The 27,318-nt window shown below is 37.8% G+C and overlaps 3 protein-coding genes across 4 annotated transcripts in view; all 3 read right to left on the bottom strand.

Annotated features, from left to right (window-relative positions):
• Nucleotides 1-584: 584 nt before the first annotated feature.
• LOC114156155 (granulins-like) lies at nt 585-2,976 on the bottom strand. Its single transcript, XM_028036422.1, has 6 exons — nt 2,846-2,976; nt 2,523-2,672; nt 2,137-2,439; nt 1,625-1,798; nt 1,099-1,230; nt 585-886 (listed from the first exon to the last, which is right to left on the bottom strand). The coding sequence occupies exons 2-5, from the start codon at nt 2,670-2,672 to the stop codon at nt 1,102-1,104; spliced, it is 756 nt and encodes a 251-aa protein (XP_027892223.1). The 5' UTR covers nt 2,846-2,976; the 3' UTR covers nt 585-886; nt 1,099-1,101.
• A 1,170-nt stretch (nt 2,977-4,146) lies between these two features.
• Nucleotides 4,147-9,544, bottom strand: fam133b (family with sequence similarity 133 member B). The gene is made up of 11 exons (XM_028036421.1): nt 9,398-9,544; nt 8,245-8,342; nt 6,897-6,975; nt 6,576-6,677; nt 6,458-6,490; nt 6,197-6,265; nt 5,596-5,694; nt 5,462-5,500; nt 5,288-5,377; nt 4,959-5,021; nt 4,147-4,816 (listed from the first exon to the last, which is right to left on the bottom strand). Exons 1-11 carry the CDS (start codon nt 9,419-9,421, stop codon nt 4,721-4,723), a joined length of 792 nt encoding a protein of 263 aa, XP_027892222.1. The 5' UTR covers nt 9,422-9,544; the 3' UTR covers nt 4,147-4,720.
• Nucleotides 9,545-9,856: 312 nt separating this feature from the next.
• The window catches only part of cdk6 (cyclin dependent kinase 6), a 44,208-nt gene continuing 26,746 nt past the window's right edge, over nt 9,857-27,318 (bottom strand). For both annotated transcript variants that reach the window (XM_028036637.1, XM_028036638.1), the window contains 4 exons: nt 22,710-22,819; nt 13,753-13,803; nt 13,477-13,612; nt 9,857-13,361 (listed from right to left, as the gene is read on the bottom strand). In XM_028036637.1, the coding sequence (XP_027892438.1) occupies nt 13,209-13,361; nt 13,477-13,612; nt 13,753-13,803; nt 22,710-22,819 (450 nt within the window). In that variant the 3' untranslated portion in view covers nt 9,857-13,208. The remainder of the gene's footprint in view (nt 13,362-13,476; nt 13,613-13,752; nt 13,804-22,709; nt 22,820-27,318) is intronic.

Below are 27,318 nucleotides of genomic sequence, written 5' to 3'. Positions count from 1 at the left end.
CAGGACTTGAAAAGGGCTTCTGACAACCGATCACAGCGCAACCTGACAGAGCTTGAGCAGGTTCACGAGAAGAATGGCGTGAAATTGCAGTGCTCAGATGTGCACACCTGACTGAAACCTCTCTACATAGACTCAATGCTATGACTGCTGTCAAAGATGCATTTAATAAACACTGACTTGAAGGTGGTGAATATTTATGCAGTCACTTATTTTATGCTAAATTGAGTAATTTAACTTTCATTGTTTTACAGAAATCAGTTTTCATTTTGACAGGAAGGGCTTTGTTTTGGTAAATATTTTGGTCAAAGACTAATTTTGTTGAACAGAACTGATTTCTCAAACCAACAACAAAAAAAAGGTAAAACATTGAAGGGGGTGAATACTTTTTGTAGGCACTATAAACTATAAAATATGTTGTCTTGTTTTCCACTTAGAGCCACGTTCATCTGAACGAACGTTCATCTGGCTCACCGTTCAGCCTCCTGTGCATTGAGGGTGTGATTCAAAGCTTGAGCAAAGCTCATATCTGACTGAAGGCTTATATCCATGAGTAATTCATATCCTCAGAATACTACAACAATGGAGAAAGTCACACAAATTCTTTATTGTTCCTTGTTGCTAAACATTCCCCTGAAGTAACATAAAGGCAGGAAGATTATATATGACAGTCATAATAATCAGTACAAAACCTAAGTGAGACAGTGAGACACAATGAGATTTTATTGGGAATGTTTACTTATCATTAGAGAAAAAGTGGCCAAGTAAAAATGAATAATGTGATTTGAGTACTTTTGGTGTGTTCCTGTGGTCATCATCTTATGTCTTCCGCATGTGGTGGAGAAGGAGGCTCCATAATTTTACGCTGACCATCAGAACAGCAAAAACCCTGAAATTAGATTCAGCATTAGAGATAAATAAGGACAAATCTTTTACAGTCAACACATTAATTTCTACATATTTGGTAAAGAAAGACTTTCAATTTTCGCAATTGGCTTTTGCTATTACTTGTCCCACCACATCTGGAAATGTGCAGTATGACAGGGCTAAATGTCAAAATTCAATTATTCCTAAACAACTGAACAGAACAATGAACCGTACCCGTTAGTTAGGACAGCAGTTCCACTGGGCTTTGAGTCCCTTACAGCAACGTGAACCATTTGGGCAGTAAAACTGTTCATCACAGCGAATAACTCCCTGCTCACTGGCTTCTCTTTGAGCTGCAAATATTGTCTGTAAAAATAAGGACAACTTCATCATTATTTCATTTTGTCTCCTAGCTACATATTTTAGCATCAGTATGTTTCATGCACAACACATTAATTCGTTAGTTTCAAAAATGTTAATCCTTCAAGCACTTAAAAATGTGTTTTTGTTTTACAAAATGCAGCATATCAACATGATAAGGAAGGCCTATACACATTTTGACCACTAGGGGGAGCAGTAACAAGGAGATGAAAGGAAAAAGAGAATGGTTAAAAATCACAATGCTACCACTATGTTTCACCATGGGGATGATGTGTTACATCAGAGTTTTTGGTTGTAACATCATAACATGTGATGAAATTAAAGGCTCGTGAATACTTGTGCAACGGATCATGGGTGAAAACAGAGTCATAGATTTTACCTCCTGCTCGTTGTTTTGGTCTTCAGATGCTGCAAGGAAAGAGGCAGGGACTGAAGCCAGAGCTTGTTTGTAGTTGAACGGATACTCCAAGCCTTGCCTGATGCAGTGAGTGTAAGTGAAATCACAGTCATAACCGTACGGACAACAGTGGTAGCCGTCCAGGCAACATCTTCCCTGCAAGACAACAGATGCAGTGATATTCAAAAACGGTAGCCTTCTTGCAAAGTTGCAAAACAGATCCATAGGTGGTGAAAGAAAATACAGTAGGTAAAATTTGCATTCAGCATTTGTTTTTTTTACCCTTTACTCCATTTGTGAGCTAATCTGCTTTGATATGTTTCTAAGTGAGGAGTACGGTACTCAAGTTGCTCAGCTGTGAATTTTATGCCGATGGCTTCATTAGAAATATTTAAACTTGTGCAAACATTGACGTGCTGAATGCTTATCTTCACTATATTTTCTATCAATTCCTTTATGACAAGAGACACCTTTCAGCTCACAGATCTACTCACAGGAGAGTATGGACAGCAGAACCAGGCACCCTTCGGATGTCTACAGCAAGTCGTACCATCAGGACAATAATAAAGGTTGTCACAGTAGACAACTGAGCTCTTTATCTGGTCAGGGACGTTGTTGTCTTCAACCTCCTCTAAGGGGGTCAGAGACAGATCAGGTGTGCTTGGAACCTCTGGAGCCACTTTCTTCACCATCGGTATCCTGATCCATGGCTGGTATTGCTTCACACACATCTGCGTGGCAAGGTCACAGCGATATCCATAGGGACAGCAGTGGGCCTTGTCAGCACAGCACACAGCCTGTAGAAAAGTCAAAAACACTCAATAAGAATAACTGCCACCAGGTGTTTAAAGGTCATGACGGTTGAAGGCATGTGGCTTACTTTTGGATATGGACAGCAGCCATATCCACGAGCTGTCAGGCAGCATGTCGACAAATCAGCACAGGAAGTTCCATCGGGACATTTGATGTTGCAAAAAGCAGAGCCCCAGAGAAAGACTCCGACACACAGCCACAAAGCGGTGCTCAACATCTGGTGGAAAAAGGGTGAGAGTTGTTTTTGTTTTATTTTTGTGCCATAATCTTTGCATTCCAACTTTTGCCCACGGGTCAAGACAAAGTAACTGGATAGTTTATAATACATTGCATCAGAGTAAAACAAAAAGAAAAAAAAAAGTTGATTTTAGGATATTTGTAATTTCTTACCTTCTGCACACGAAGTGATACAACAGCTTCTTGTCACAAGGTTGGTACATTGCTCTTTATATACAACACTGGACACTCCCCTTGATACAAAGATACAAAGCCAGACAAGCCTTTCTTTAGGTTTGTTGATTAATTATTTCCAGGGTTGAAAACACTTCCACAAAAACCTACCTCGAGGAGCATGACATACATTATGAGGTGGTATTATTGACCTTTGGTACATCACACTGTTTCCCAGTCACAAGACTCAAACAATAGTGATTCAAAACATGATGACAAACTGTAATAAACCTGGATTTGTACATCCACTGTGAACTTATCTTGCATCACCCTAAGCCTGTGCAATAGTTTCAACTAGAGTCTGGTTTGCTTTTAAAGCAGTTCAACCTTAATGTTTTAGTCTCGTCTCATGCACAGATTTCTCTAGGGCTACATAATTTACTTTAAGGTATAAATTCCCCAAAGTCTTAATAGCTAGTCTGTTTTATTTTTAAGTGCAAGGGGTTTCATCTCTAGCAAATTTGAAGCACTCTTGAATCTCTTTTATTGCATTTTGTTTTTGAAGACTCTTTACATTCATGTCACAGCACAATGACGCAATTTCTACATGACTGTTGGGTAAATTATCTCCAAACTGTTCTTAGGTACGAGTATGTGCTTTGTTGTTTGTCCTGCGTATTTCCGTGTTGCCCTCTGAAGGAACAACTCCTCGTCTATATAGTAACTTTGTGCCCCAATTCAATTTCCCTAGGCTTGCTTCTGACTTCATTTATGGTTCATGAATGACCTGATACAAGGAATGCAACATTTTAGCTCATATAGAGAATTTGTCTGTACGAAGTGGTTCTTAATTCACTTCACTTCTCGTGAAGATCTACCAAATTGCTGAATGGACTTTGCTCAGCAATCATCATAAGACCACAGTTATCCATGTTCCACATTTTCCTACCAAATGCTTTTCATCCCCTCAAATTTCTATGAATATGCTGTTTTTCACAAGCTGTCTAAAAGAGTTATATTTTTTTCCCATTATCTGCAAGCCGTAATTACACAAATTGCAATAAAGACCTGAAATATTTCAAAAGTGTAAAAAATCTACATGCCCTTTCTGAATGACTGATGTATTATTGATTTTGTCTAAGTTTTTAGCTCTACTTGTACACATAAAACATCTAGGAGTTAATCTTAAGTGAAACTTAAGATTGCAATGTCAAATATGTTACACAATCACACCCACACAAAAAAAGTATCACTTGTGTTACACTTGAAGTTCCAACCAGATAAAGCCAAAAAAAAAAAAAAAAAGTTAAAACAACACTTTTTATTCGTTGAATTCTTGTAGTTTATACATATACACTGCAATGTAACATCTTGCTGAACAAAACAAGAATCTCTTGAGTTCACTATTACCTGCGTGGCTAACATCCTATAACAGATCCAACTTCAATATGAGGCTGGCAAGACATCAGGATCTACATGCATGACACAGGCACCGGCAGAACAGCCTTGTGTAGTGGTGGAAGATGTGAGGTATGAAGTGGGGGAGGGGGGGGGGGGGGGGGGGGGGGGGAAGCATACAGACTTAAGAGCCAAATGCATGGGAAAGAAACACAATAAAAATTTAAATCATCTCAATCCTCAAAATCTACAAAAAAAAAACCAACAAAAAAAAACCTTGCTGGAGAGAAAAAAAGATGTACCGGTAGTTCCCTCATCTCGACTCCAAATACAGAAGGACCTCAACATTACATCTTATGTCCACTTTTTTTTCCAATCCTGATGACTGCAGCTGGGTGAAAAACGTTTTCCACAATCAAAGGCAAAATGACACCGGTGAAGTGTGAGGAAAACAGGAGCACTGTAATGACACGGCTTTTAGTCAAGCTCTGAGTCCGACTGAGATTTTGCCTTCTTTTTCTTTTTTCTGCCGTGTTTTTTGTGCTTCTTTTTCCTCTTCTTCTTGGATTTTACCTAGAGCCAGAAATATATTTTGTTCAACAAATAATTTCACGTATATACAGCACACTACATGAATTAAAATGCCAATGTATAAAATAATAGCAAGACGACATTCGTTTTTTTGGGGGGGAGGATAGTAACTAAAATTGCTTACAGTGAATTTTACAGTGAATTTCTCCCTCTCCTCGCTACTTCTCTTTTTCTTCTTGGGTTCAGCCTATAAAAGTAACAAATGTTAATCAATGTTTGACCACAAAACCTCCTAAAATATTATTGCCAGTAACGTTTAACAATTTACAGTGAGGGGAACTTTAGCAGTTTGGCCATAGAGGAACCTCTAAACCACGAAAAAGATGTCTGAATGCTTATACATGTTTTGAAATAATAATAATAAAATACTATTTACATTTTACTGAATTCTGCACGTAGAACTGAGTCAGTCAGTTCCTGCAATAATATAATAAATGCAACAATAAATAGTACCTCATCCCAATCTGAGTTAACAGTCGATTCTGATGAGGAGTCTTTGTGACTTCTCTCTGCCTTCCTTTTCCTTTTACGCTCCTTTTCATCCTGATGGAGGCAAGATTTACTATCATTTTTGCAGTGTTTCATTGACTTTAAATCTTCTATAGCTTTATGGTTCAGGCAAATTACCTTGTCTTTCTCTCCATCTTCCCTGATTCGTTTCCTTTTCTTAAGAAAGAAATAAAACAGTTTTAAGATTTTTTATTTCTTTTTTACCTAAGCGCCTTAAAAAGGGCAGAATGAATCATTCTAAAAAGAAAAACCTTGATTTCAGCATCCGAATCGTCATCCGAGATGTCCGATGGTCTCTTGGCTGAAGATCGCTTGCGTTTCCGTTTTTTCTTTATGCTTTTCTTTTCATCCTGTGTTAATACATACAATTTCGTTTCAAAAAAGTTATTCAATTTGTGTTCAGTGGTCACAAAATGGCCGACCAACTGGTTTGCAGGGTTGAAACTGGGACAAAATTGAAATCCTAGACTAGATTAATGATTACTAGCATTAACCTCATCTACATCTACAGCTCAAAAAAAGCTGTAGCTCTTATTAGACTAGATTAATGGTAGTCAGCTTTATTTCCAATCAACTTTTGAAGAAACTGCTTCTTAATCTGTCAAACACATATTGAATTTACATAATAAAAAAATCGACACTTTCAATTATTGACGTTATTAAAATCCAATCTGACCAGGGTACCTGCTTATAAACAATGCTAATGTGAGCTGTGTTATATGTATTTATACTGGCTAAACAGACAAGTAAAACGTTGCAATTATAATCCCAGGGAGCAGATTAGGATTAGACTTTAAGTTGAATAGTTCAATTATACGTCTGTTTTTGCTAAACATCTCAGGCATGACTTACCTCGTCTTCGGACTCTGAAGAAGAGCTGCTGGAGGAATCAGAACTCGATGAGGAGGAAGATGAAGAATGCTTGAGCAAAACACATTAAAAGCAGGGTTCATGAGATTTGAGCCAATACAATTGACTGTAGTTAAGTGGATTAAGTCAGATTTTTTAAATCCAGAAACCGCGTATTTATGTGTGTGTGTGTGTGTGTGTGTGGGAGGGAAGAGGATTAGAGCGGTAAAGTTGCCAACCAAAATACTGGAAGTCTCTCCTCACCCTGCTAGACTTCTTCTTCTCCTTCTTCTTTTTCTGGATGCGTGTGCAAAAGCAAAGAAGAGCTTGGTTGAGTAAGCGTGATTCAATGGGATCATCAGCCAAACATCTGATTACACACCTCTTTTTTGTCTTTCTTGTCCTCGCTATCCATCGACTTTTTGTCCCGTTCTTTGTCCCCAAGCCTTTTTTCTCGGTTTTTAGCCAGTTCTTTCCTCCATCTCTGCAAAGAACATTACAAAGGTTAACGACAGACATGATTCATGCAGATCAAGGAACATTATTGCAACTTTAAAGTTATCCATTTATTAACAAGAGAAACAAGTAAAATATTTGGTCGTGATCATTTGAAACCAGTGGATTGATGTGTCTAAACCACTGACTGCTCCTGCACACGTAGGCCTGTGGATAGGCCTCCACTGGGAGGTTACTGCAACATTACCTCATTCATTTTGTCTTCAAAGTCAGCCAGGGCCCGAGATCCCTTTTTCTTCTTCTCCAGCTGCTCCTTTAGCTCTTCCCTGTTCAACACAAGATGAATAAGTTTCAGAATGCAACAACCTTAAATTTTCAAAATAATGCATTCATTTTGTGGAAAAAAAGATGCAAGTGCCTTTTCATTTTTAACAGCCACATGAAATCATGACATGCAATGATTTTTAAGCACCGAGTTCACTTCAAACCAGACATAGGCATTAACTTTGTGCAAACGTTACATTCATGTAATGGATAACACTTAAGAAATGCTCTGTATTGACTCATATTAGAAGAATTACTATCTAGGTTCATTTACTTATGAGTTTATTTTAAAGGTTATGTTTTCATATTATTATTCTGTTTGATGTTTACTTGATTTATCTCTTTTGTAGTACATTATTAACTGTTTTTAGGATGTTTTTGCCTGGAATCTAGAAACGTTAACACAATCTTGTGTTATCAGCTTCCTTGAAACTGATTGGTTACGGTCAGCCTCGTGCCCTTGTAAGGCCATGTCCACAGAAGGTTCCAGAACATCCTGTAGTAAAGGTCGTTGGTCAATTCTTTGTGTGACTGTGTGAAAAAGCCCAACCTCCTTTTTTGTAATCATAATAAAAAGCAGTTGGGGACAAAGAGCCGGCGGAGTTGATCACAGACAGTGTTTGACTCTCCGCGTCTGGCTCTGCTCCCCTCTTCTGCAGAAAAGTAATTTGTGTCTCTGGTTGATTCTTTGCAGGTTAGGAACTAAAATAGACCTAACAACTCTAGTTTCAAGTCTTTTATAGGGGGGTCATGTCATGAGATGATTTTTGCAGGAGAGTAGTTTTCTGCTGACAGGCAGCAAAATCATTTTACACCTCCTGTCTTTTATTGCCATTTATGCTTGCAGAAGGAAAGCTTGGGACATCTCACATTTTAGATGGACTCATAAAGGACCTAGATAACTGTGCTTGTGGTTTTAATTCACTCAATTTACAATTACAAAAGAATCCATAAACAAAGCGGTCACATGTAGCTTTTAAAATAATAATACTAATAAAAAACCTTTATTTCCTCTTCTCTCTGGCAGCACTGATATAATACTGTAGCCTATAATGCTGAGACAAAATAATGACTCAACAGTTTTCTTCAAGTACACCACAATAGCAATTTCAACAACAATATTGTTTGGACTTCTTGTATGTTTGCTATTATATCCAGAGTGTCGGTAATTCACAGTGTGTGAATTACACACCCCGTACACACTGCAAGGTCTGTACGGTCTCATGTAAGCAAACATATTTGTTTCATCTTGTTTCCTGTTGCCAACTAACCATGTTGGTCGAGGTCTGCTTAAGTAATCCTGTATAGTTGGTCCGGAGTTCTGGACAGGCCCCTTGGCTCGAGCAGCTGCAATGGGGTTTATGTATGCCTGAAACATGACAGAAGACCATTGTTATAATGTTGTAAAGACACTATAATATTAAGAAAATAACTCTGGATGGATATCAAAAGCATTACTGAAAGAAAGAACCACGATGCCATAAATTCAACAAAACTGCTGTCCTCTAAGTAGAACACAACTGGGCAAAAACGTCTTTTGGACGAGCAACTTTAGACTGTTTGTGTTTTCATATAAAAATAAAATTACCTTAAATGAACAAATGGAAAAACAGATTTTTAGCTAACAATCTGTATGCAGTTGAAAACTTAAATAAGGTGTCCTTATTTATTTTCCCGTTGGAACCAACGAAGTATTTTTGAATACGAATTGTTACATTTTTTTAAAGTATAAATAGGATACAAAAGACAGCGGAGTAATTATCTTTCTTTTCTAGTCAAAAGTGAAACTTGATCATTCTAAAATGAAAAAAAAAATTAAATAAAATAAAAAAACATTAAATATTTCTAGATGTGACTGTTTAAAGATGTAATGGAAAAACATGAACCGCATGAACAAATAATTTAGGTTTTCTTTTTAAACCAGGGTAGCTATTTATGCTCCGACGGCGTCGTTCAAATGCACAAAATAAATAAAAAGTCCACAAATCGGCTTTACACTAATATCTAACACAATTAGAGCAATATTAATATTATAAACAAAATCGGCAAGAAAAACACATCAGAAGACTTATAAAGGTTTAAGCTGGAATGTGACAGCTTGGCATATTTACATATATGCCAAGCTGTCTGTTTACGCACTGCACAAATGAAGAGCTAAAGTTAGCATTTTAGCATGAAGCTATTCATTTCAATAACACAATGCCTTATGTTAGATAAATAGACAATATGTTTAATCAACTGCACTCCCCTTTTACATTTAGCCCTTGACGTGTTTATATTTAGCTTGACATATTCACTGAAAAAAAAAATGCTTCGTTGCCACCAATGCTAATGCTAATACTGTTTTTCACCTGAGACGTTTGACAAATGATTTTGAGCAAATTATTTTTTACGTTTATTTAAGCTAACTTGAGTTACACTCACCACTCGATTGTCTCTTTTGCCCATATCCAGCCAAGGATGAGAAAAAACATTAGTTACTTTACTAGCATTGGATTAACCACTGCATAGAATGAAGCTAACGGCTACATGTACTCTTCTTCGACTGTACGGTAATCACATTAATCAGTGTCGAGGCAATACTGCCGCCTTCTGGGGGTTATAGGTTTTTCTTTACAAACTTTATTTTACATGTGCAACAAATGACAAATTATACTTTATAATTATACAACAGTATTACTAAATTTAGCCTTTACTGGGGCAAAGTTGCTGCCCCCAGGCTAGCAGGCAGTCCCCCAAGAGACTTAAACCTCCAGTAATAATAATAATAATACTATTATTATTATTATTATTATTATTATTATTATTATTACTACTAATAATAATAATAATAATAATAATAATAGCCTATACTAAACACAGTATACAACTAAAAAGTAATAATGAAAAGGCTATTATGGTGATTTATTGAACCACATTCATAGACAAATCCAACAAACATTTGCAAAATTCTGCATTTTATTCAGCTGGTGCAACACCTTATTATGACACCAATGCATTCATACATTATGCCAATCTGACTGATATAATGTATTTATGTATTCCATATTCCTTGTTTTGAAACTGTTAAACTGCTTTTAAACATGAACAATTGACATGAGATTTAAATGTGTTACATGATTAGAATGATTGCATGAACTTTGATGACCAAAACTGTCATTAGTTCAATTATAAAACACTATTTCTAAAGTAATTATAGCTTTATAATGATGCAGCTTTATTATGGAGCACTTAACATCAGAAATCTTGCTATCAAATAGAAAATGAACACAGTGTTTAGTTAAGCAGATCTGTTATGCTTGCCTTTCAGCAAATACATGTTGCTGGTAATAACAGTCTATTTCAAACAGAAACGACTACAGTAACATAATGGATAAATAGTATTAACAGTAGACTATAATCAAAAACACCATTATGAGACAGCTTGATAGGAAACCTGAAAACCTGAAGAAATCGTTATGTGGTCACGTAGTAAGCCAAGAGATGTGCAAACTGTGCCCAAGAGGTTTGGACATCCAGAAAAATCCTGAGAGTCGAAAAATGTGTGTGTTTGTGTGTGCTAGTAGCACTACCTGTTAGAAAAAACATAAACCAACCAGTGTTAAATTGTTACTGTTCTGCAAGAACTACAAAATACAAAAATACAGCTCTGCATAAGTTGCCTTTTCCTTGATCATTTACAAAAACAAACAAAAAAACCCCCATAATAAAACAAAAAAAAACAAAAAAAAAAACGGAATTGCAATAAAACGGCACATTAATGTAAAAGCAAAAACTGTAAATAAAAAGGTGTTTATCATCTGATCATTAACACTACTGTAAGATTCATATTCATGATCAGTCCACAGCAAAGGAGATCCATTGATTCAACCCCACAATTTCAAGAAACAAATTGCTCTCATCATACAACTTTCCACAGACCTTCGCCTACTCTACTTACATCTAGCCAGTTTTCTGACATATCTATGTGCTTTATCAACTGCTTCTGTTGTTGCACCTAGCTAAATACACTGTACAGTACCAATACCTAGTTTCTACACATTCCTTGCACAAACTCCGAGCAGAGTTGGTGCACTTGGTGTAAGAATACCGTATGCCCAGCTTATTAAGAAAAACTCTAAAAAGAAATACATAAAATCCAGTAAAAAGCATATAAGACTTGTCAATAAAATTAAAATTAAATACAGAATATTTTTCGATAACACTTTGCCAAATGGTTCATAATGAATAGTGCTGGTGGGTCTTTATCCACAGAAAGCAAGCCTGTGCATTACACTATCATTTAGATTGTAAATAAGTGAAATTTATAATGATAAAATCCCATAGTGGCGGAGAAAGAGTCATTCAAAAGTCTTAAAGTAAGTGGCAGGATCAGTTTTCATTGTCTCAGCACCGTTATGATCAGCCCATTGAGTTCTTGAAGAGCGCAGCAACCATTAGAATCCCGCTACTGGTTTGTCTGCAGTTACTCTAGGTGTCCACAAGATGGCAGCAATATTAAAGTTAACATTAGAATGACGAGGAACATGGCAGTGAAAGGCTGGCTTGTGATTCCTTGTGACTTTATAGGTACATGAGCATGCTTGGTTTGAGTATTTGCAAGTGCACTCCCATTGTTCATCCTCTTATGGCACACTTCCACAGTGAGCATGAAGGCAGGTAAGATCCACGCTGTCCTCTTTGGACCCTGTCTGGCCCTCCAGACAGGTGGACAGTCTGAAAAGTCTAAACACTGGTTAAAAAGAAGCTTCAGTCTCTAAATCTAGTCCGGCATCTCGACTAGTAGTCGATATAAGATGCAGGCCTGTATTTGCATTGTTAGATAACATTTCACAACCTAAAAGCAGCAATTAAGATCCATTGGTTCTCGGGAGGGCAGCTTTTGTGCATGGTTCAAGGGCATGATCTGCTTTCATGCCTTCTTGCTATCTTGTTTTTTTTTTTATGATTACTTTCAGGAGTGTTGTACATCGATTATAAAAAGTATTTCCCTCCCATCATTCCATTATATTTTACATTTATATGACACGTAAAACTGCAGTTAATTAAGCTTTTTGACATACAGACACACTGGCTCTCAAAACCCCTGATAAAATGTTGTTTTGTAATGTAAAATGTGAAATTTATCTTGCATAAGTCAAGTGAAAACATCAGCGGAAGAAGGGTAAAAAATAAAAAAAAAAAGCTGCAACGATCTTGTTGCATAAATGTCCTCAGCCTTAAACTGAAGGTTTGTGAAAGCATGTTTAGGTTCAATTTAAGCCGTTTTAATATTTTTCAGCATCATGGTGAATCCAAGGATACATTCAAAGAATAATAATAAAAGAAGATTTCTGTCTTCTGTTCTTTCAATGTTCTTTTAAGGATTTAGCAAGCTAAAAAGGGCAGATACTGTCAAGTTAATTTGTGGGATACTGATACACTCCTACCAAAGAAGACTGGCTGATGAAAGTTAATCAAAGGGTGCATCAATAAAGTTAGATTAGTTTAAGAGTTTGAGCGACTTATCCATTGGATTGCACAGAATAAATGCCATGTTTTTGAATGATTTAACATGGTTTCCCATTTTACATCACAAAAATACCAATTTCTAACAAGGACATGTACATGTCAAAATCTCTGCATAGAATGACCCTAAATAAGGTTGTACATCTGATTGAAGCCATCGCTGTTGGCTGTGGGAATCAGGCTCACGTACCGGCATCTACAAAGGAGCTTCTGCAAACTAAAGAACCTTCGCTGTCTTATTGGAAATTAAAAGTAAGGTAAAGATAAAAGAGGACAGCAAAGATGTCAACGTTTTGGGATGCTAACTTATGCATACCCAGATGCTGGAAACACTATTTTGAAATAACTTTTTTTTAACAGAATGCTTAGGATTTGTTAGGATCAAAAAGGAATTAAATACAACTCCAGAAGAAACCTTACAACCCAAGGCAATAGGAGGATCTTCAAGCGGTCTAAAACTAGCCAGCTAAAAAAAATAAAATAAAACAATGCTGGAGTCCAAATCAAATGTATTATGACAGAATGAAGGTGCTGCACAAAGATTCAGTCTGTTAGCATAAAAGGCTAATGTTTATGCAAGGGGCATCTTAAAGACCGTCTTCCACTGGTAAGTGTCAAAAAGCTTAATTAATTGTTTTCGGTTGCTAAACACCCAGAAATACAAAATGGGTACAAAAATACTTCTTATAGTCACTGTTTGGGATAGTTGCAGGTGTAAGGAGGACTATCAGGCTGTCCTCTCCTCAATAGTGGGTTTGTTGCTGGGGATTGAATGGGTAGCGTACAGACTCCTGCTGTTACTGTCCACGCTTTGAAAGTAGGGGTGAGTCAACGCAGAGAAGGCAGATATCCTCCTGGAGGGGTTGAAGGTGAGAAATTGCTACAGAGGTTGGAGAAAATTTGTTTTAAAAAAGTAAAAACAAAAAAAAGACAAGAAGGAATAGTTAGTAGTCAGAAACATTCTTAGGATTTGAAGAGAAATTAATTTTACCTACCATTAACAGGCCTCGTCCGTCCTCATCCATGTCTGGCACCAAGTCTTCTATTGGTTTTGGGGGTCGGGGTGTGAAGGCACTCTGTGGTAAGGCCACTTCTTGAGGCCAGTCATCTGGTGAAGGTACTCCAACAACACTGTCAAACGATAAAGATTATGAGTAATAAGCTTTTTTTTTTTTTTTGCATTTGTGTCAATAACAGACTTTTATGCACAATCCATTGTCCTGAGAAGGTTTTTGTTGTCTTATTTTGAAGTAAATTATACTCAAACTTACTCAAAGATCTTTCCCAGCTGATCTACATCAGAGTTTCCTCGAAAAAGGGGTCTAGGAAGGGAATAAAAAGAACAAGTCAGTTTCGCTGCCATCTGTATGACATTGCAACCAATTCTCTGCAGATACGAGCCTCAGAGTCCAAACTTCTGCTGTAGGTGAACAGAACTCATATACAAGTTTTTGACTCAAGGCAATAGGAATGTGAGAGGCTGATGTGAACGTTTGAAGTCCACATGTTGTCAGAATTGTGGAGCAGCATTGGTAAGACCACTAAAGACAGGAAGGAGGGAACCAGGATGAAAAGAGGGAGGGGAGCAGTAGCAGGACTGCTGGTGGTTCCTGTGGCTTTGGGCAGTCTTCGGATACCCGTGGGCGGTCACGGCTCGGGCCTGGCACTCGCACAAATTCCAGTAGTCATCATCAGCACAAGCCGACCAGTCGCCTCGCAGGATAGAAAAAGCCTGTTTAGCTCCTACATGCGTCAGCTTTGGCTCCCTGCTTCATCAATGTGAGTAGGCAATTGGGACTGAAACGCTTATGGAAGAAAGTTGGATTATTGTAATGCCGAAAGAGCCATGGAAATGAGACTTTCCTGTTCAAGTTTCTCTGAAAGGGAAGGAGGGAGAAGGGCTTCAATGAACCTATTCACCTCAAATCTCAAGGCATAGCGGGGGAAATCGGACATTTCTGAATTACTGAAGTGCAGAAAAAATGTCAAAGTAAAAAACTTTCACTACGCAACGATAAGTCTCCACAAAAACCCAGATTAATATGCACACAGCATTTTTGAAAATATTTACACAGAAGGAACATTTTCACAAATTTTCATTTAACAGCTACAAATCTGTTTAGTTTAATAAAACATTATGATAAAAAAATGCAAAGTGGGGCATGACCGTGAAGTGGAATGAAAATCTTTTGCAAATGAAAACAGCCTGCAACCGCCAACAGGTTTTCTTCCAATTCCAGAATTCCACGGGTTTTCAGCTCCATCCATCTTTCCAACATCTCCGACCAACGTCTCTCTCTCTGCTTTCGAAAGTAGCGTAGCGCGATGCTGCCGCCACCATGTCCTATCAAGGGAGGTGTGTTGAAGATGGTGTGCAAATTTTAGTTTTCTTCCAGAGACATTGTTTTTCCCCACTGGTCAAAAACTAAGATTTTTGTTGGAACAAACCTCCTTCCATTAATTTGCTTAGTCTCCTGTGTGCTTTATGTCAAAATGCATACAGCACTTTATATAGTCTTTTTCTTACAACAATGGATTTATTTTTGATTGAAAATAGATTTGTGCACAACTAGTAGTTGCTCTACGGATAAAAACACGTCTTGCCCAGTTTCCATAATCTTTTCATTTTTGAAGAGCAGGTTGAACAGATCTCTTTGAGATGTTGAGTCCTAAGTATTCGTTTAGAATACTTCAAGAACCGGATCCAAACTTCCTTCCATTTCTTGTTCAGATTCTTTTTGATCATTATTATTCTCCAACAAACCTCTGAGGCCGTTCCAGAAGTACTGTTGATATACTAAGATGAAAGCTAACTGTAGAACATTTGCTAATTAGGTAAATAAAGTTCATGGATTATGAATATTTTTGCAAGGTGCTGGTCATGTATTTTGCATTTTGGCCTGAGTACTGTTCAAGTGCACCTCACTTGAGCAAAGTCAGCAGTAACCTGCCAGCCACCTTGTACTTTCCTGTGTTTTCCCACTTGCAGGAAGCTTTGCATAGCTGAACACCCACACTTTCCTACACAATCAAAGCCCGAGATATTTTTCACCCAAGACTGTACAATGAAAGCAGCCTCTAAGCTCTAGCTTAGAAGTTAAAATCTGGCATGAGATTTAATTTTAATTATGTGATTTTAAAGGTAGGCCTTTTTTTTTTAAATCAACAAATGTTTTTTTGCTGCTGAACCACTGCAAGGACAAAATGCCCCACATGAAGTCTTTTGAATAAAGCTTTTGATACGCATTTTAAGATCAGACCAAACCAGTTTCTGACAGTTGCAAAAAAAAAAAGAAATCACCTACAGCAAGTTATCATGCCAAAACAAGTAGGGCTGATAATTCCAAGAGGTCCATTTTTAAACCTAGAGCGCTTTGTTGGTTTGCGGTGGAGGATAAGTGGGAATAGCTCACCTAAGTTTGACCACTGGCATGTGCAGAGTCAAAAGTTTGACGCAACTGTGCATCTACACATTTTCAATAAAATACAGATACACAGATTACGAAAATGCTAAGTCAAGCAATGGGACTAGAGTCCTCTCAAATGTTTGCAAAGTGCACCTCACATTCGCATACAAATGCATGAGTAAGTCGAAGGGCGACACGAGGTTGGGACAGGCAGCTGAGTCACGCTTCCTTTAGTGCCATTTCGGCACTGTCCCACATTCCACTGAGGCAACCTCTGGAATGTGTGCACATGTTTGCACGTAAGAGCGTCAATCTGTCTGAGGGCGAAATAGACAGAAATGCATTTTATTTATTTATTTATTTTTTATTATTTTTTAGAGAAAATGCATATTCTGCTTTGACTGCATGGACCAGCAAGTGCTGCGCAAGCTTTGGTTGATTCCTTCTTGTCAATCTGTGTGGACGTGCACATGACTGTGCTCTGCAGAGGATTTATCAATCGAGTCTCAAGCTGTGAGAAAGTCAACAAGGATGTAGGGCCTCTCCCAGACCATTAACACACCACGTTCAGGCTTTACGATTTGTGGAATGTCAACAAGCAGACGTTCTCTCCCTTATTCTCTTGAAATATGAGTCAGAAACCATCCTTGCCATGCAGATGCAGACTTGTATAATATTTACTTAAATTTCCACACATTGTATTCTTATGATGGTATGTAGTTGTTTACTTATTTTTTTTTCCACAAAGGCATGTTTGGATGTTTGGAAAGAAGATAAAAGAAAATAGCAATGTGGAAAATTTTAAGATATTGAGTCCTTGTAAAGGTTTGGGCTTTTCTGTAACATGAGATAACGAAGAACACGAATGCTCTAAACCTAGACTGCAACCCATGCAAAATTTAAACAAAACATGGAATTTATAAAATGTAGCTCCAGATACATTTGACTTATAACCTTTAAACACAGTTTGGGTGCAAGCTAATATGAGTTGCTGTGTTTCCTCATCTTTGTCTTTTCTGCACGTTCCCCTAAATCTTCCCTTTGCTTTCTTTCATCCCTTCTTCCAGGTGTCCTTTAATCTCCGACAGGTGTCCTTTTAAAAAGCCATATTTATCACTAAAAGAGAGTTGTATTTGCGTTTATGGTCATCAAAGGACTCTGCCTCACCTTCCAGCTCAAAGAAAAACTGGTCAGGTGCCAAAATATGGAGACGCCCACATTTACAAATACACAGCAAAGCTTTTAACAGCTTTCTCTGTCAAACTGACAGACAAAAGGAAACCCTAGCCTAGATGACACACAGAGTCTACTACCTGCTGTCAAGGAGGAATTTCCAACAGATTCAGACAATGTCTGTTTGTTTCTAAGAGAGCTCCATATAGAAAAGGACATTTTTAAAGAAACAGTAAAAGACGTTTGTATATGCTTTATGGATTGCAGCAGATATTTGAAGTGCTACTTGGAAGGGGAAATTATTCTTGCCTTGGTTCAACAGGAAAAATTATCCAGTGAACATAATTTCTGCACAATACTGCACTGAACAGTTGGATTTACTTTGGTGCTGTGCAGAGTGATGAACTGATACAGTTTTGAAAGGTTTTGAGATGACAGTAAGATCTTATCCCTTATCCAGCATTTTTCAATGCCTTAATTTGGTATGTACGCTGCTAAACAGAAGACACAATTTGTGTCATTTGCAATTTCATTTAAAAGACTTTTAAGGAGCCAATAATAATTTGTCGTGACGCCAACTTAAAATGTCTGACAGAAACATCTGCTTTGCAGTCTGTCATTTATCTCCGTTGCACACTCTGTGGGTAATGTCACCAAAACCGCAAGTTAATAGGGGTGTTGTCAAAACATTATTGTTTCGAGTCACCAGATTTCTCATACTAATATACAGATATTAGCAAGTGTGTGAACATTTTATAGATTACACGTAGAATTTATAATAAAGATCAAACTCTCACTTCTAATTCTCAAATGTAAAACAGTGCCAAGCTACAGACAATTCAATCCAAATAGGAGTTTATTTAAGTATGTCAGCAAATCTAAGTGGAATTTCTATTTAAGTGAATACACATTTATCCTCATCACAATGGCATACTGGGAACCATTTGGATATGACAAAGCTTTCTGGGGGTCTACCTTTACATATAAAGTGGTTCTCTTATGTTTGTTCACTTTCTTGGTGTTAGAAATACAAAAAAAAAATTATAAAAGAAAATAGAAAACAAATCTAAGTGGAATTTCTATTTAAGTGAATACACATTTATCCTCATCACAATGGCATACTGGGAACCATTTGGATATGACAAAGCTTTCTGGGGGTCTACCTTTACATATAAAGTGGTTCTCTTATGTTTGTTCACTTTCTTGGTGTTAGAAATACAAAAAAAAAAATTATAAAAGAAAATAGAAAACAAATGAAGAAGAGAGTGGGTGCAGTTTGGCTGGCAAATAGTTTTACTCCTCGGCTCTTAAGGTAAATTTGCAAAGCTGGAAAAAAGTATGATTTGAAAGGGAAAACAAAATGTTTTAACCCTGTGTGACCTTTTGAGCTCATGAACTTTCACATGCTTGCATGATGGGGTGAGAGGACGGTTGGGGAAGGAAGCAGGGCTGCTCCTCCTGGCAATAAGCCCTGCCCCAGAACGACAGTTCTTATCTGCTATTGCACACACACACACACACACACACCCACACACACACACACACACACACATACACCCACACACTCCCACCCACAAGTATAGACCAACAAACTCATTTTATTTTGGATTACACACTTTTCTTTACATAGGCTTGCACAGAACAGTTTTTATTCTATGATTATGTTATAAATATAAACATTTTCTTTCCAACATGAAAAAAGTCCATGTGTATTTTTCCTAATGTAAAAACAAAATCCGTTATTAGTGTGCTCCCCCAGTGTGAAGTTCGTTAAACCACAAACTGAAATACCTAGACCAAGAACCAGAATCTTGACTTGCATGCTTCAACCACAACAGCCAGCCTGTGTTACTGTAATGGTTTGATAAGCCAACTGAAATGTGATTGCCTATTGCTCAAAAACATCTGTCAGGTGTCATTTGAGGGGATGATAAGTGGTTTAGTAAATTCCCAAAATGACTCAATGTGTAAACTGTGTGAAAACTTTGTTTGGACCATCTAAAGCTAAAAATCAAAAGTGAACGAAGCCTGTAGAGATTTCAAACTTTCTTCACTTCCTACTTTTGGGTTAAATGGCTTGGACTCGACATAATACAAGGTGGACATTTAAGTTCCCTTTCAATACTGATACATATTTTGAAAAAAAAAAAAATAGATATATACAGTATATATATATATAAAACTTTAAAAATTGTTAATGATTATCAATAAATCTTTGATTCTACAGACTTAACAACTATATATAGTGCTGGGACGTCCAAGCCTAACCAGTGAGATAGTGGAAAGAATTCCCAAACATCCTAGTTTACACAAATTTAAAATGTGAACCCTTCTCATGACCTCTGAGTTAGGAATGCTACAACTAGCCCATCAGTATTAAATCTATTCTTAAAGAAATGTGTAAGACAAGTAGTGTGTTGATAATTTGCCTTATGAGTGAGAGTTTATTATAAGTAAAAGACATTCAAATTAATTTCAAACTGAAAGGAAACAGACAACCACCAATGCGTGAAGGCAAACATCAAGTAATCACGTGTCAGTGCTATTAAGGGAAACTCTGGGTCTTCTGGGTTCAGAAGAGGTACTTTCCAAAAGCAGGGGAATGAACACACATAAACACTGTGCAGTTAGTGACTGTAAAGATAACTTAAACTATGATTAAAACATTAGCTTTAGTAATGCTATGATTCACTAGCCTTTTAAAATGCAGCCTATGTTGTCCAAGGGATTGCTTATAATTGGAGTCTACATTCATAAAGCTCCATAAACTGTTTTGGGGATTTTAAAAAAATCTTAAATGGCTGAAAATTATTTGAAACTTTTTACCAAATGAAGCAAAAAATAAAAAACAAAAAATTGTGGCAAATTGCAACCAAAGCAGAGTACAACATCTCTCTGAGCAATTTCCAATCCTGCAGGTCATCACATCCTCATGACTGCCCAGCAAGCCTTCATGTCAGTTTTAACACAACGGGTCTTTGCACAAGCTAATCCACAACTATAGTGCCGACCACATTCATGACGACTTTGGAGGAAGGTTATTTTTGTCAAGCAAATTATTTGTGTTGGCTGAGAAATGGTTTGACCACTACACTACAGATAGACGAAGCCTACCACTGCTTCTCAAGGCTCCACAATGTCACACACTCCTAGGAGGTTCCCACGGTTAGTAATTGAGGAAAAGGCCCACTGGATCACAGGACCTCCCTCTACAATACATTGCAGTGGTTATGTGGTGTGTTTCCACATTTTTCCCCTCCTAAAGTGTGGTTAATTCCCAGAAAAAATTAGAAAAAGCAACATATCTGTTATGGTAGGAAGTAAATGTCTTTTTCCCAGCCTCACACCAAAAACAACACACAGATGGCACCTAATGCCTGCTAGGAAGACTTAGTGACTCCAAGATGTAACTATTTACTGTATTCTGTAACTTTATTGAATTTTTTTTAAATTTTTGTTACAATCCTGCTCATTGTGGGTGGTGACAAGATGAATAAGGGTCCTCATCTAGTCTTGTGACCAGTGGTTGAAAGAAATAGGCTTTTGTGTCATTTTGTATTTATATCCCAGAGAAATAGAACATTTTTACGAACTCTAACAAATGCAATTTTTACATGTATTTACTCTTTACTTTTCGAGTTTTTTGAATTCATTTTAAAAGCAATACAAGATTAAACAATAATTGTGCCACCAGCAGCTTTATTGAACAATTATTCTGTAACAGAGGATTTTTTTCCTCTTCTGAATAAATGAATTTAAGTCAAAGGTTAAAGTTTTTTCTAATTGTTTTAGTGAGACTAAAGCTACACTCACACAGCAGGTCTTCATGCTCAATTCAAATTTTTGGTAAAAATAAAAAATGTTTGTGTGGTCGTTCATACTACTAATGAAATGATACTGCATTCAGACTTCTGTGTGAATGGTTTACAACCACAAAGCAACCCGCATTCTTGCAGAAGAAGAAGAACGTTGGAGTCACACAGCAGCGAATTGTTTATGGAAGTAATAATGGATGCTGCCATTTATGGATCGATTTTATTCAGCAAGGACAGCCGACAATGTCACGAGATTACAACAAGACTAAAGGAAGGCTAGTCAAAAAAGAAAGCACAGCTGTTAGCAATGGGAACCAGGAGTGGTAGGATTGTGATGTGATGCTCTACAGTGACACAGACTTCTTTCATAAGTTCAGAATTATCAGAATGATAATTTTCAGCCATTGTTTCCGTCTGTATTTGACCCAACACATTCTCACTCCCAACTCGTCATATATTGACGAGTTAGGACAATTTCTGACCATGCGTCACATATTGACGCGAAGGGTACCCCCTTCGCGTCAAAAGTTGACGACTTGGGCAGGGTCCTTCAGCGTCACATGTTGACGATTTGGGCAGGTCACATGTTTTACGTGGATTTTTGACGCGAAGGGTTCTCGTAACCGCTGCCGAACCTTCAAAACCCAACGATTTGGTTAGGTTTAGGGCAAAAATTACGGTAAGGCATAGTGTAAAACACCTCGCGTCACATATTGACGCGAAAGGGGTACCCTGCGCGTCAACATGTGACGAGGACGGACCGTCCCATGCGTCAATATATGACGAGTTGGGAGTGAGAATGGGTTGTTTGACCATGACTAGCTTCTGCTTGTGCAGAATTATGGCATGTCCTATGGTGACGACATAAAAGTAGGACAAAATAATTTTACTGAGACTCCAGTTGCTTTCCAAACTATTGGATATGTATCCAATTTAGTACCACCTATAGAAAGCAGCACAAATTGTGTTTTTTTTTGAAGGGGGACAGGAAGGAAGGAGGAAAATTTTGGCTTTGGTCTGTTTAGACTATCACGAAAAAGTCAAATATGGCTTCAATATGGGGAAAAAAAAAATCTGATTTGCGTTGCATTTGCTTGTTGTCCGAACATGGTCCACACAACTACTTTAAAAGGTAACATAACATATTAGGTCCTCAACACTGTAATTACTGCTCAACCTCATTAAGTAATAAATAGAGACAATCAGTCTACAGTGTTCACCTACTGTATGTCACAAAGGGAAAACACAGGAGGAGACGTGGGAGGACAGCCACTCTGCTCCCAGACATTGGATTTCTGTTCAAACCATCCTGTTTTTATAAATTTTAGTTTTAGTTTATTTTTGTACTTACCTATTTTTCTTTGTTGCACATCAGTGGAACTTGATGAAGTTAAGAAAATGTTGTGCTTAGACATTTAACACGTTTTACAGAAAGTATTCCCATGTCGATGGGTCCCACGGTATTCTGGGACCTGTAGATCTAAGGGGGCAGGTTGCGCACTGAAAACCAGTATGGGCACTTGACCAAGTTTCCAAGGAGCATGTGATTATATTGGAATAAAACTGGTTGGATTCACACAGTCTTAAAGTATTTTAAAAAACAAGCTGAATATAGCAGCTACCAATGCAGTGTAATTTGGTACTGATACAAAAAATCACTGTTTGGTGCCTTCACTCCCACTCTTGAGTTTTTTTCCTTCTTGTAATTTTAATTTCTGCTCATCCTCTCATGAGCCTATCAGAGATATCAACACTACATACACTGGGCGGATTAAACAGACATTTCTAAATTGTGAGGCTTGTTGGCCATGTTTGCTTCTGTGCACACCTCACCTCCTCCTGAACATTTCAGCGAAGATGCAGCCAACGCTCCACAGGTCCACCGGTGTAGCGTAACTGGACTGGAGCAGCACTTCAGGAGCTCTGTACCACAGCGTCACCACCTGCACCGCAAACAGCAGAAAAAACTACTGAGCCTTCATTGTAAGAGCACAAAGAGTTGAACGCTGATCGACTGCCAGCAGCATTAGGTAAATGTCATCGTCGATGCGGGCTCACACACATACACACAGAGGTAGCACACTTAAAAGCTTTTGCCTCCATCTTGGCCTTATGCAACACATGAAATCATATCTGGCAGGACATGCATCCAGCTCTGATTTACAAGCCTCTGTTTTTTTTTTATTTTTCACAGCAGCCAACCAGCTACACACAATGCTTTAAGCTGATTTATAAACAGACAAAAATCACATGCAGACAGAATGTATGTATTCTTGATGTGATAGACGCAGTAGAAAACATGCAAAAACAAACAAAAAAAAAAAGCTCTTCCTGTTTTTCACCATACCTCCTGAACGCACCTGAAGTCTAACGGCAGCCATTTTGTGTCACTTCACACTAAGCGTGGTTTCCAAATTTGTCCCTGAAACTCCTGGGACCTCTCAGAGTGATTGTGTGTGCAGCCTCTGCCTCTGTTAACAGCTACAGTAGGGAAAGCCTCCAGACAAAACTCAGTGACCCCTGGTAAGAGAGTGGACTGGTTCCAGGTGCTTTCCTAAACTCTGTAGTGTTTCTTTCCAACAGCATTTGGCTGCAGTTTCCCTCTTCAAGGACTGGAGAGTGCTTATCAGGATGTTAAGCTCTGAGGCAAATGCTTGTAAGAAAAAAGTGTGCAGTGTCACCCGGATACTTTTAACCTGACTGGTTTTGTTCATCCGTGACGAAACTCTAGACTGTTTTAGATCAGCACACACGCTTAAATTCTTTTGAATATATATCATGAGGTAACAACAGTTTTAAATATCCTATCTCAAAACACACTGCATTGATTTCTTTTTCATAATCAATTTATGAAACCAGTAAATACATCGTGTTACATCGAACCAACATCGTGTTGGTTCTCAACACAATGTTTTTACCGACAGCAGAAAAGTTCTCCTTTCCTGCTATCTGATCTTTGAAAGATCTAAGGTAAAGGTCCAATCCAAGTACTCAAGAGCTATAATCCTGCAACCTTTAGATGCATCTCTTCTCCAACACACCTCAAATGAACTGCCAGTTACCAGGACTCTACAGTGCTGAATAACTGCTGGTGACGGGATTCGACTATTTTATTCAGGTGTGTTTGAGCATTGATGCATCTAAAATTTCCAAATTGGTACATTGGGCATTCTTGGACAAAGGCATTCACATTGGGAGAGGTGGGTGTTACACACTGCTTTAAAATGCATTATTGTGTATGTTTTTCCCAGGGGCAAAAAGGGGTTTTTCGACGTCAAGCAACGCAAAAAACACAGCGAGCTACAAAACATGCTGTTTTAAGTTGAAAATTGCTCTGAACGTCTTGCATCTCAAGTGGTCAATAAAGTTCAAACTCACATTCTTTATACCCAAATTCTCTCAAGATATCTGGTGCTCGAAGAAATAACTAAATCATTTGGCTGCACATGGTACTGAAGTACCACTACAGTAACACAGCTCTGAACAGCCAACAAGTCCGTGGCAGTGGTGTAATGGTCAGCTTTTGAAAGTGTGAGGTAGCTTTGTGGTTATAGAGTGTCATAGCGATGACAATCTGTTTATAAAACCGGCTGGCAATGAGATTGAAGGTAAAAACATAATGTACTCAGTTGGTGGAGACAAGCTATTCTCTACCACCAAATAGCTTGGCGACTCAGAACTATATTCTGACAGAGGTTAATGTTTGGGTCATGTTGAAGCACCCCAAGATATGAGGGACAAATAGACTTCAGTCATCAGGATTGTTTTCACCAGTTATGCTTGAAAATAAATGGAAACCCAAACAATCATAACATCGTGGACCTGTGACAAATGGCAAAGAGCTAGAGGGGTTGCCAGGGTAGCACTGGCCATCTCTGGATCCTGATTAGACACCACTAGTGGAATTTTAGTAAAAAAGTTTCTTTTTAATTGTTTGTATGACTTTGGGGGGGAAAAAAATCCACTTTACGATTTGCAGCTGTGGTTAAGATTCATGTGAAGCTCATGGTACTTTCACGCTGCAGGAACTTAGGGAGGGTTAGAGATAACGATGGAGCGCTCCTCTATTTTCAAGGTTCCGAAGGTCTTTGTCAACATCCTAATGAAGAGTTACAATGCTGCCAATCCGAGCCAGAAATGTTGGTTCCCAGACTCCTTGTGAGAAACCTCATTGATAAGACTAGTTTAAGAAGGTACTGACTTTCTGTCTAAGAACAGAAAGACTGAACAGACATCTTGGTGTTTTCGTTCCTGCAAGAATTAATACAATTATGTTTGAGCAAAAATCACAGATCTCTGTTTGGTAACTAACAGTGACGGTTCAGAGGGGGGAACTCTTCTTTCCTTTCGATTTTTTTTTTTTTTCATTTTAAGAAATCCCAGGTGCCATCTAAGCTGATTGACAGGTCATTGCATCCAACCATGATGTCTGTCCACGATGGGGGTTGTCAGAGTTTTTTTGGCCTTTTTAAGGCCAAAAACTATAATACTCAAAAAGAAAAAAAGAAAAAGAAAAAAAACCTTGGAGGACAACGGGTGGTTTATGACTTGTTTGCTTGGTAAATTTATGTTGTTTATAATTTGCAAAAACATTGAGAACATAATAACAAATATTTACAAACAACTTAAATGTAAACAAAAGTTAATTTAATCTTTTTTAGAATATCTTTTCAGCTCTAGTGGCCTTTATCTCCCCAAGTACTCTGACAGGAAGGGGGGGAAAGACATGTGGCAAAGGAACCTAAGACGGGAGGTCTGCAGCTTCTATTTTTCTCCATGCGATGACCCAGTTATCTGATACCACAAGTTCAAAAAGTGTCCAAAAATATTTTATGAAACCTGCTCGTCATCGCACCCGAAATTAGACAAACAAACATCTCCACCACACCCTCCAACAATGTCCTAATCTCTTAATTAATGGGAGGATCTAAAAGTTACCAAACCAATCACAACTTTTGGAAATATTATATATTTTTTGTACAGATTTAGGTTCCAATATTTTTACTGCTTAACGGAAAACTTAAATTGATAGAACTTATGATTTATAACACACACATCCCTGCTTTTGTATTGTCTTTTTTTATCCATCATAGCATGTGCGCCTAACTTTCATCTGGTTTTTACTAAAAACAAATAATTGATGTATGTGCAAGCCATTAAGTGATGATTTTTGCTTTGGTACAATAACCTAAGATAAAAAGAAATGGTAAGATTTTTGGCTTGTGACCTCCCAACTCTAATTACTGCTGGAGAAGGGAAAACTGGCTGATCTATTACTGCCACCTTGTTTGAGATGCAGTACAGCAAAGAAAAGTTTCTTCTTTCTTAGCTTGTAGGGGTTTTGTCCTTGATGGACAGATGGCTGGTGTTCATTGCAGTCAGTTTTTACTTAACTAAAATAAGCTTTCCACTTTCCAATTTGTCTTTAATGTTATCATCTGTGTTTTCTTTTCTTTTAAAAAATATCAATAGCTTTTTCATCTTCCCAGAAACTGTTTAGTTATTACTTTGATGGGAAAGCAAATTCAAAAACTAACATGTCGTCTGGCATGACAGTTTAGAAACTGTTTCTAAACATAGGAGACTACAAATAGGTTTTAAATATCTATATTAAATTTAAGTCTGCCACATATATGTCATGTGAAGCAGGACTGTTTTTCTTTGGAATATCAGATTTGTGCAAATCAAAATGATCCAAAAATTGTTCAAAAAAGTAAGTGTTTAACATTTGCAATGCAGTGATGCGGAACACTGCGTGCTGACGAGTCCAATGGTCAACAGAGATCCAACAGAGTAAAAAAATAAAAAATAAAAAAATTCAGTCACAGTTTTTTAAAAACTGAATGACACTATTAATAGAGCCAGAGGGTGCATTTTGCAGATGGTGATACTTTCATCTCTGCTTCCTGCTTCACTGGAAACGGAGCGGAAGTTGAGGCTAGTTGGCTGAGATGCAGCGTGGGGGGTAGGCCATGTGACCAGAAACAAGACACGAGTCTAGAATGAAGACACTGATAGCAGGGGTCACTGATGAATCTTTAAACAATGAAACCTCAAAGAAAAGCATGAATGAAGTTAAACCACAGTTCAAGCTACACAGTCTCATTTACATATTATCTTTTACCGTTTATCTCCAGTTGGTTCCTTTGTTTGTTTTCTCATAGGATCTAACTTGTTGTATCAGTGGGTTATTGCAGATAATGAGACAATTCCCAGCTAAAACATGGCAGCATGTTACTGTGGTAAGAAGAGAGGGTGGGCATTTTAAAAATAAGTTTCTTCCTGCAAACTCTTGCAGCTGCAGCTCAAATGCACACGACTCGAGCACATTGCATTAATTTCACACCCAGCAGAGTCAAAAGACAGCTCTGATATGAGCACACACAAAGCCTTCTAGGAAGAACCACAGACCTAGAGCTCAGAGTATATCCGCCTCACAGTT

This window comes from Xiphophorus couchianus, chromosome 13 (assembly GCF_001444195.1).
Source record: "Xiphophorus couchianus chromosome 13, X_couchianus-1.0, whole genome shotgun sequence".
Classification (NCBI taxonomy): Eukaryota; Metazoa; Chordata; class Actinopteri; order Cyprinodontiformes; family Poeciliidae; genus Xiphophorus; species Xiphophorus couchianus.
This window is presented reverse-complemented; position numbering and strand designations above follow the sequence as displayed.

Bases quoted from the DNA above. Each gene is read 5' to 3' on its own strand.
- fam133b (XM_028036421.1), bottom strand. From the start codon at position 9,421: ATGGGCAAAAGAGACAATCGAGTG. The intron at 6,266-6,457 runs GTGAGGAGAGAC...GTTTTGCTCAAG, and splicing joins AGAAGAAGAAGTCTAGCAGG to CATTCTTCATCTTCCTCCTC. The intron at 5,501-5,595 runs GTTTTTCTTTTT...TTCTTTCTTAAG, and splicing joins ATTCGGATGCTGAAATCAAG to AAAAGGAAACGAATCAGGGA.
- LOC114156155 (XM_028036422.1), bottom strand. From the start codon at position 2,672: ATGTTGAGCACCGCTTTGTGGCTGTGTGTCGGAGTCTTTCTCTGGGGC. The intron at 2,440-2,522 runs GTAAGCCACATG...ACTTTTCTACAG, and splicing joins GCTGCTGTCCATATCCAAAA to GCTGTGTGCTGTGCTGACAA. The intron at 1,799-2,136 runs GTGAGTAGATCT...GTTGTCTTGCAG, and splicing joins TCTGCTGTCCATACTCTCCT to GGAAGATGTTGCCTGGACGG.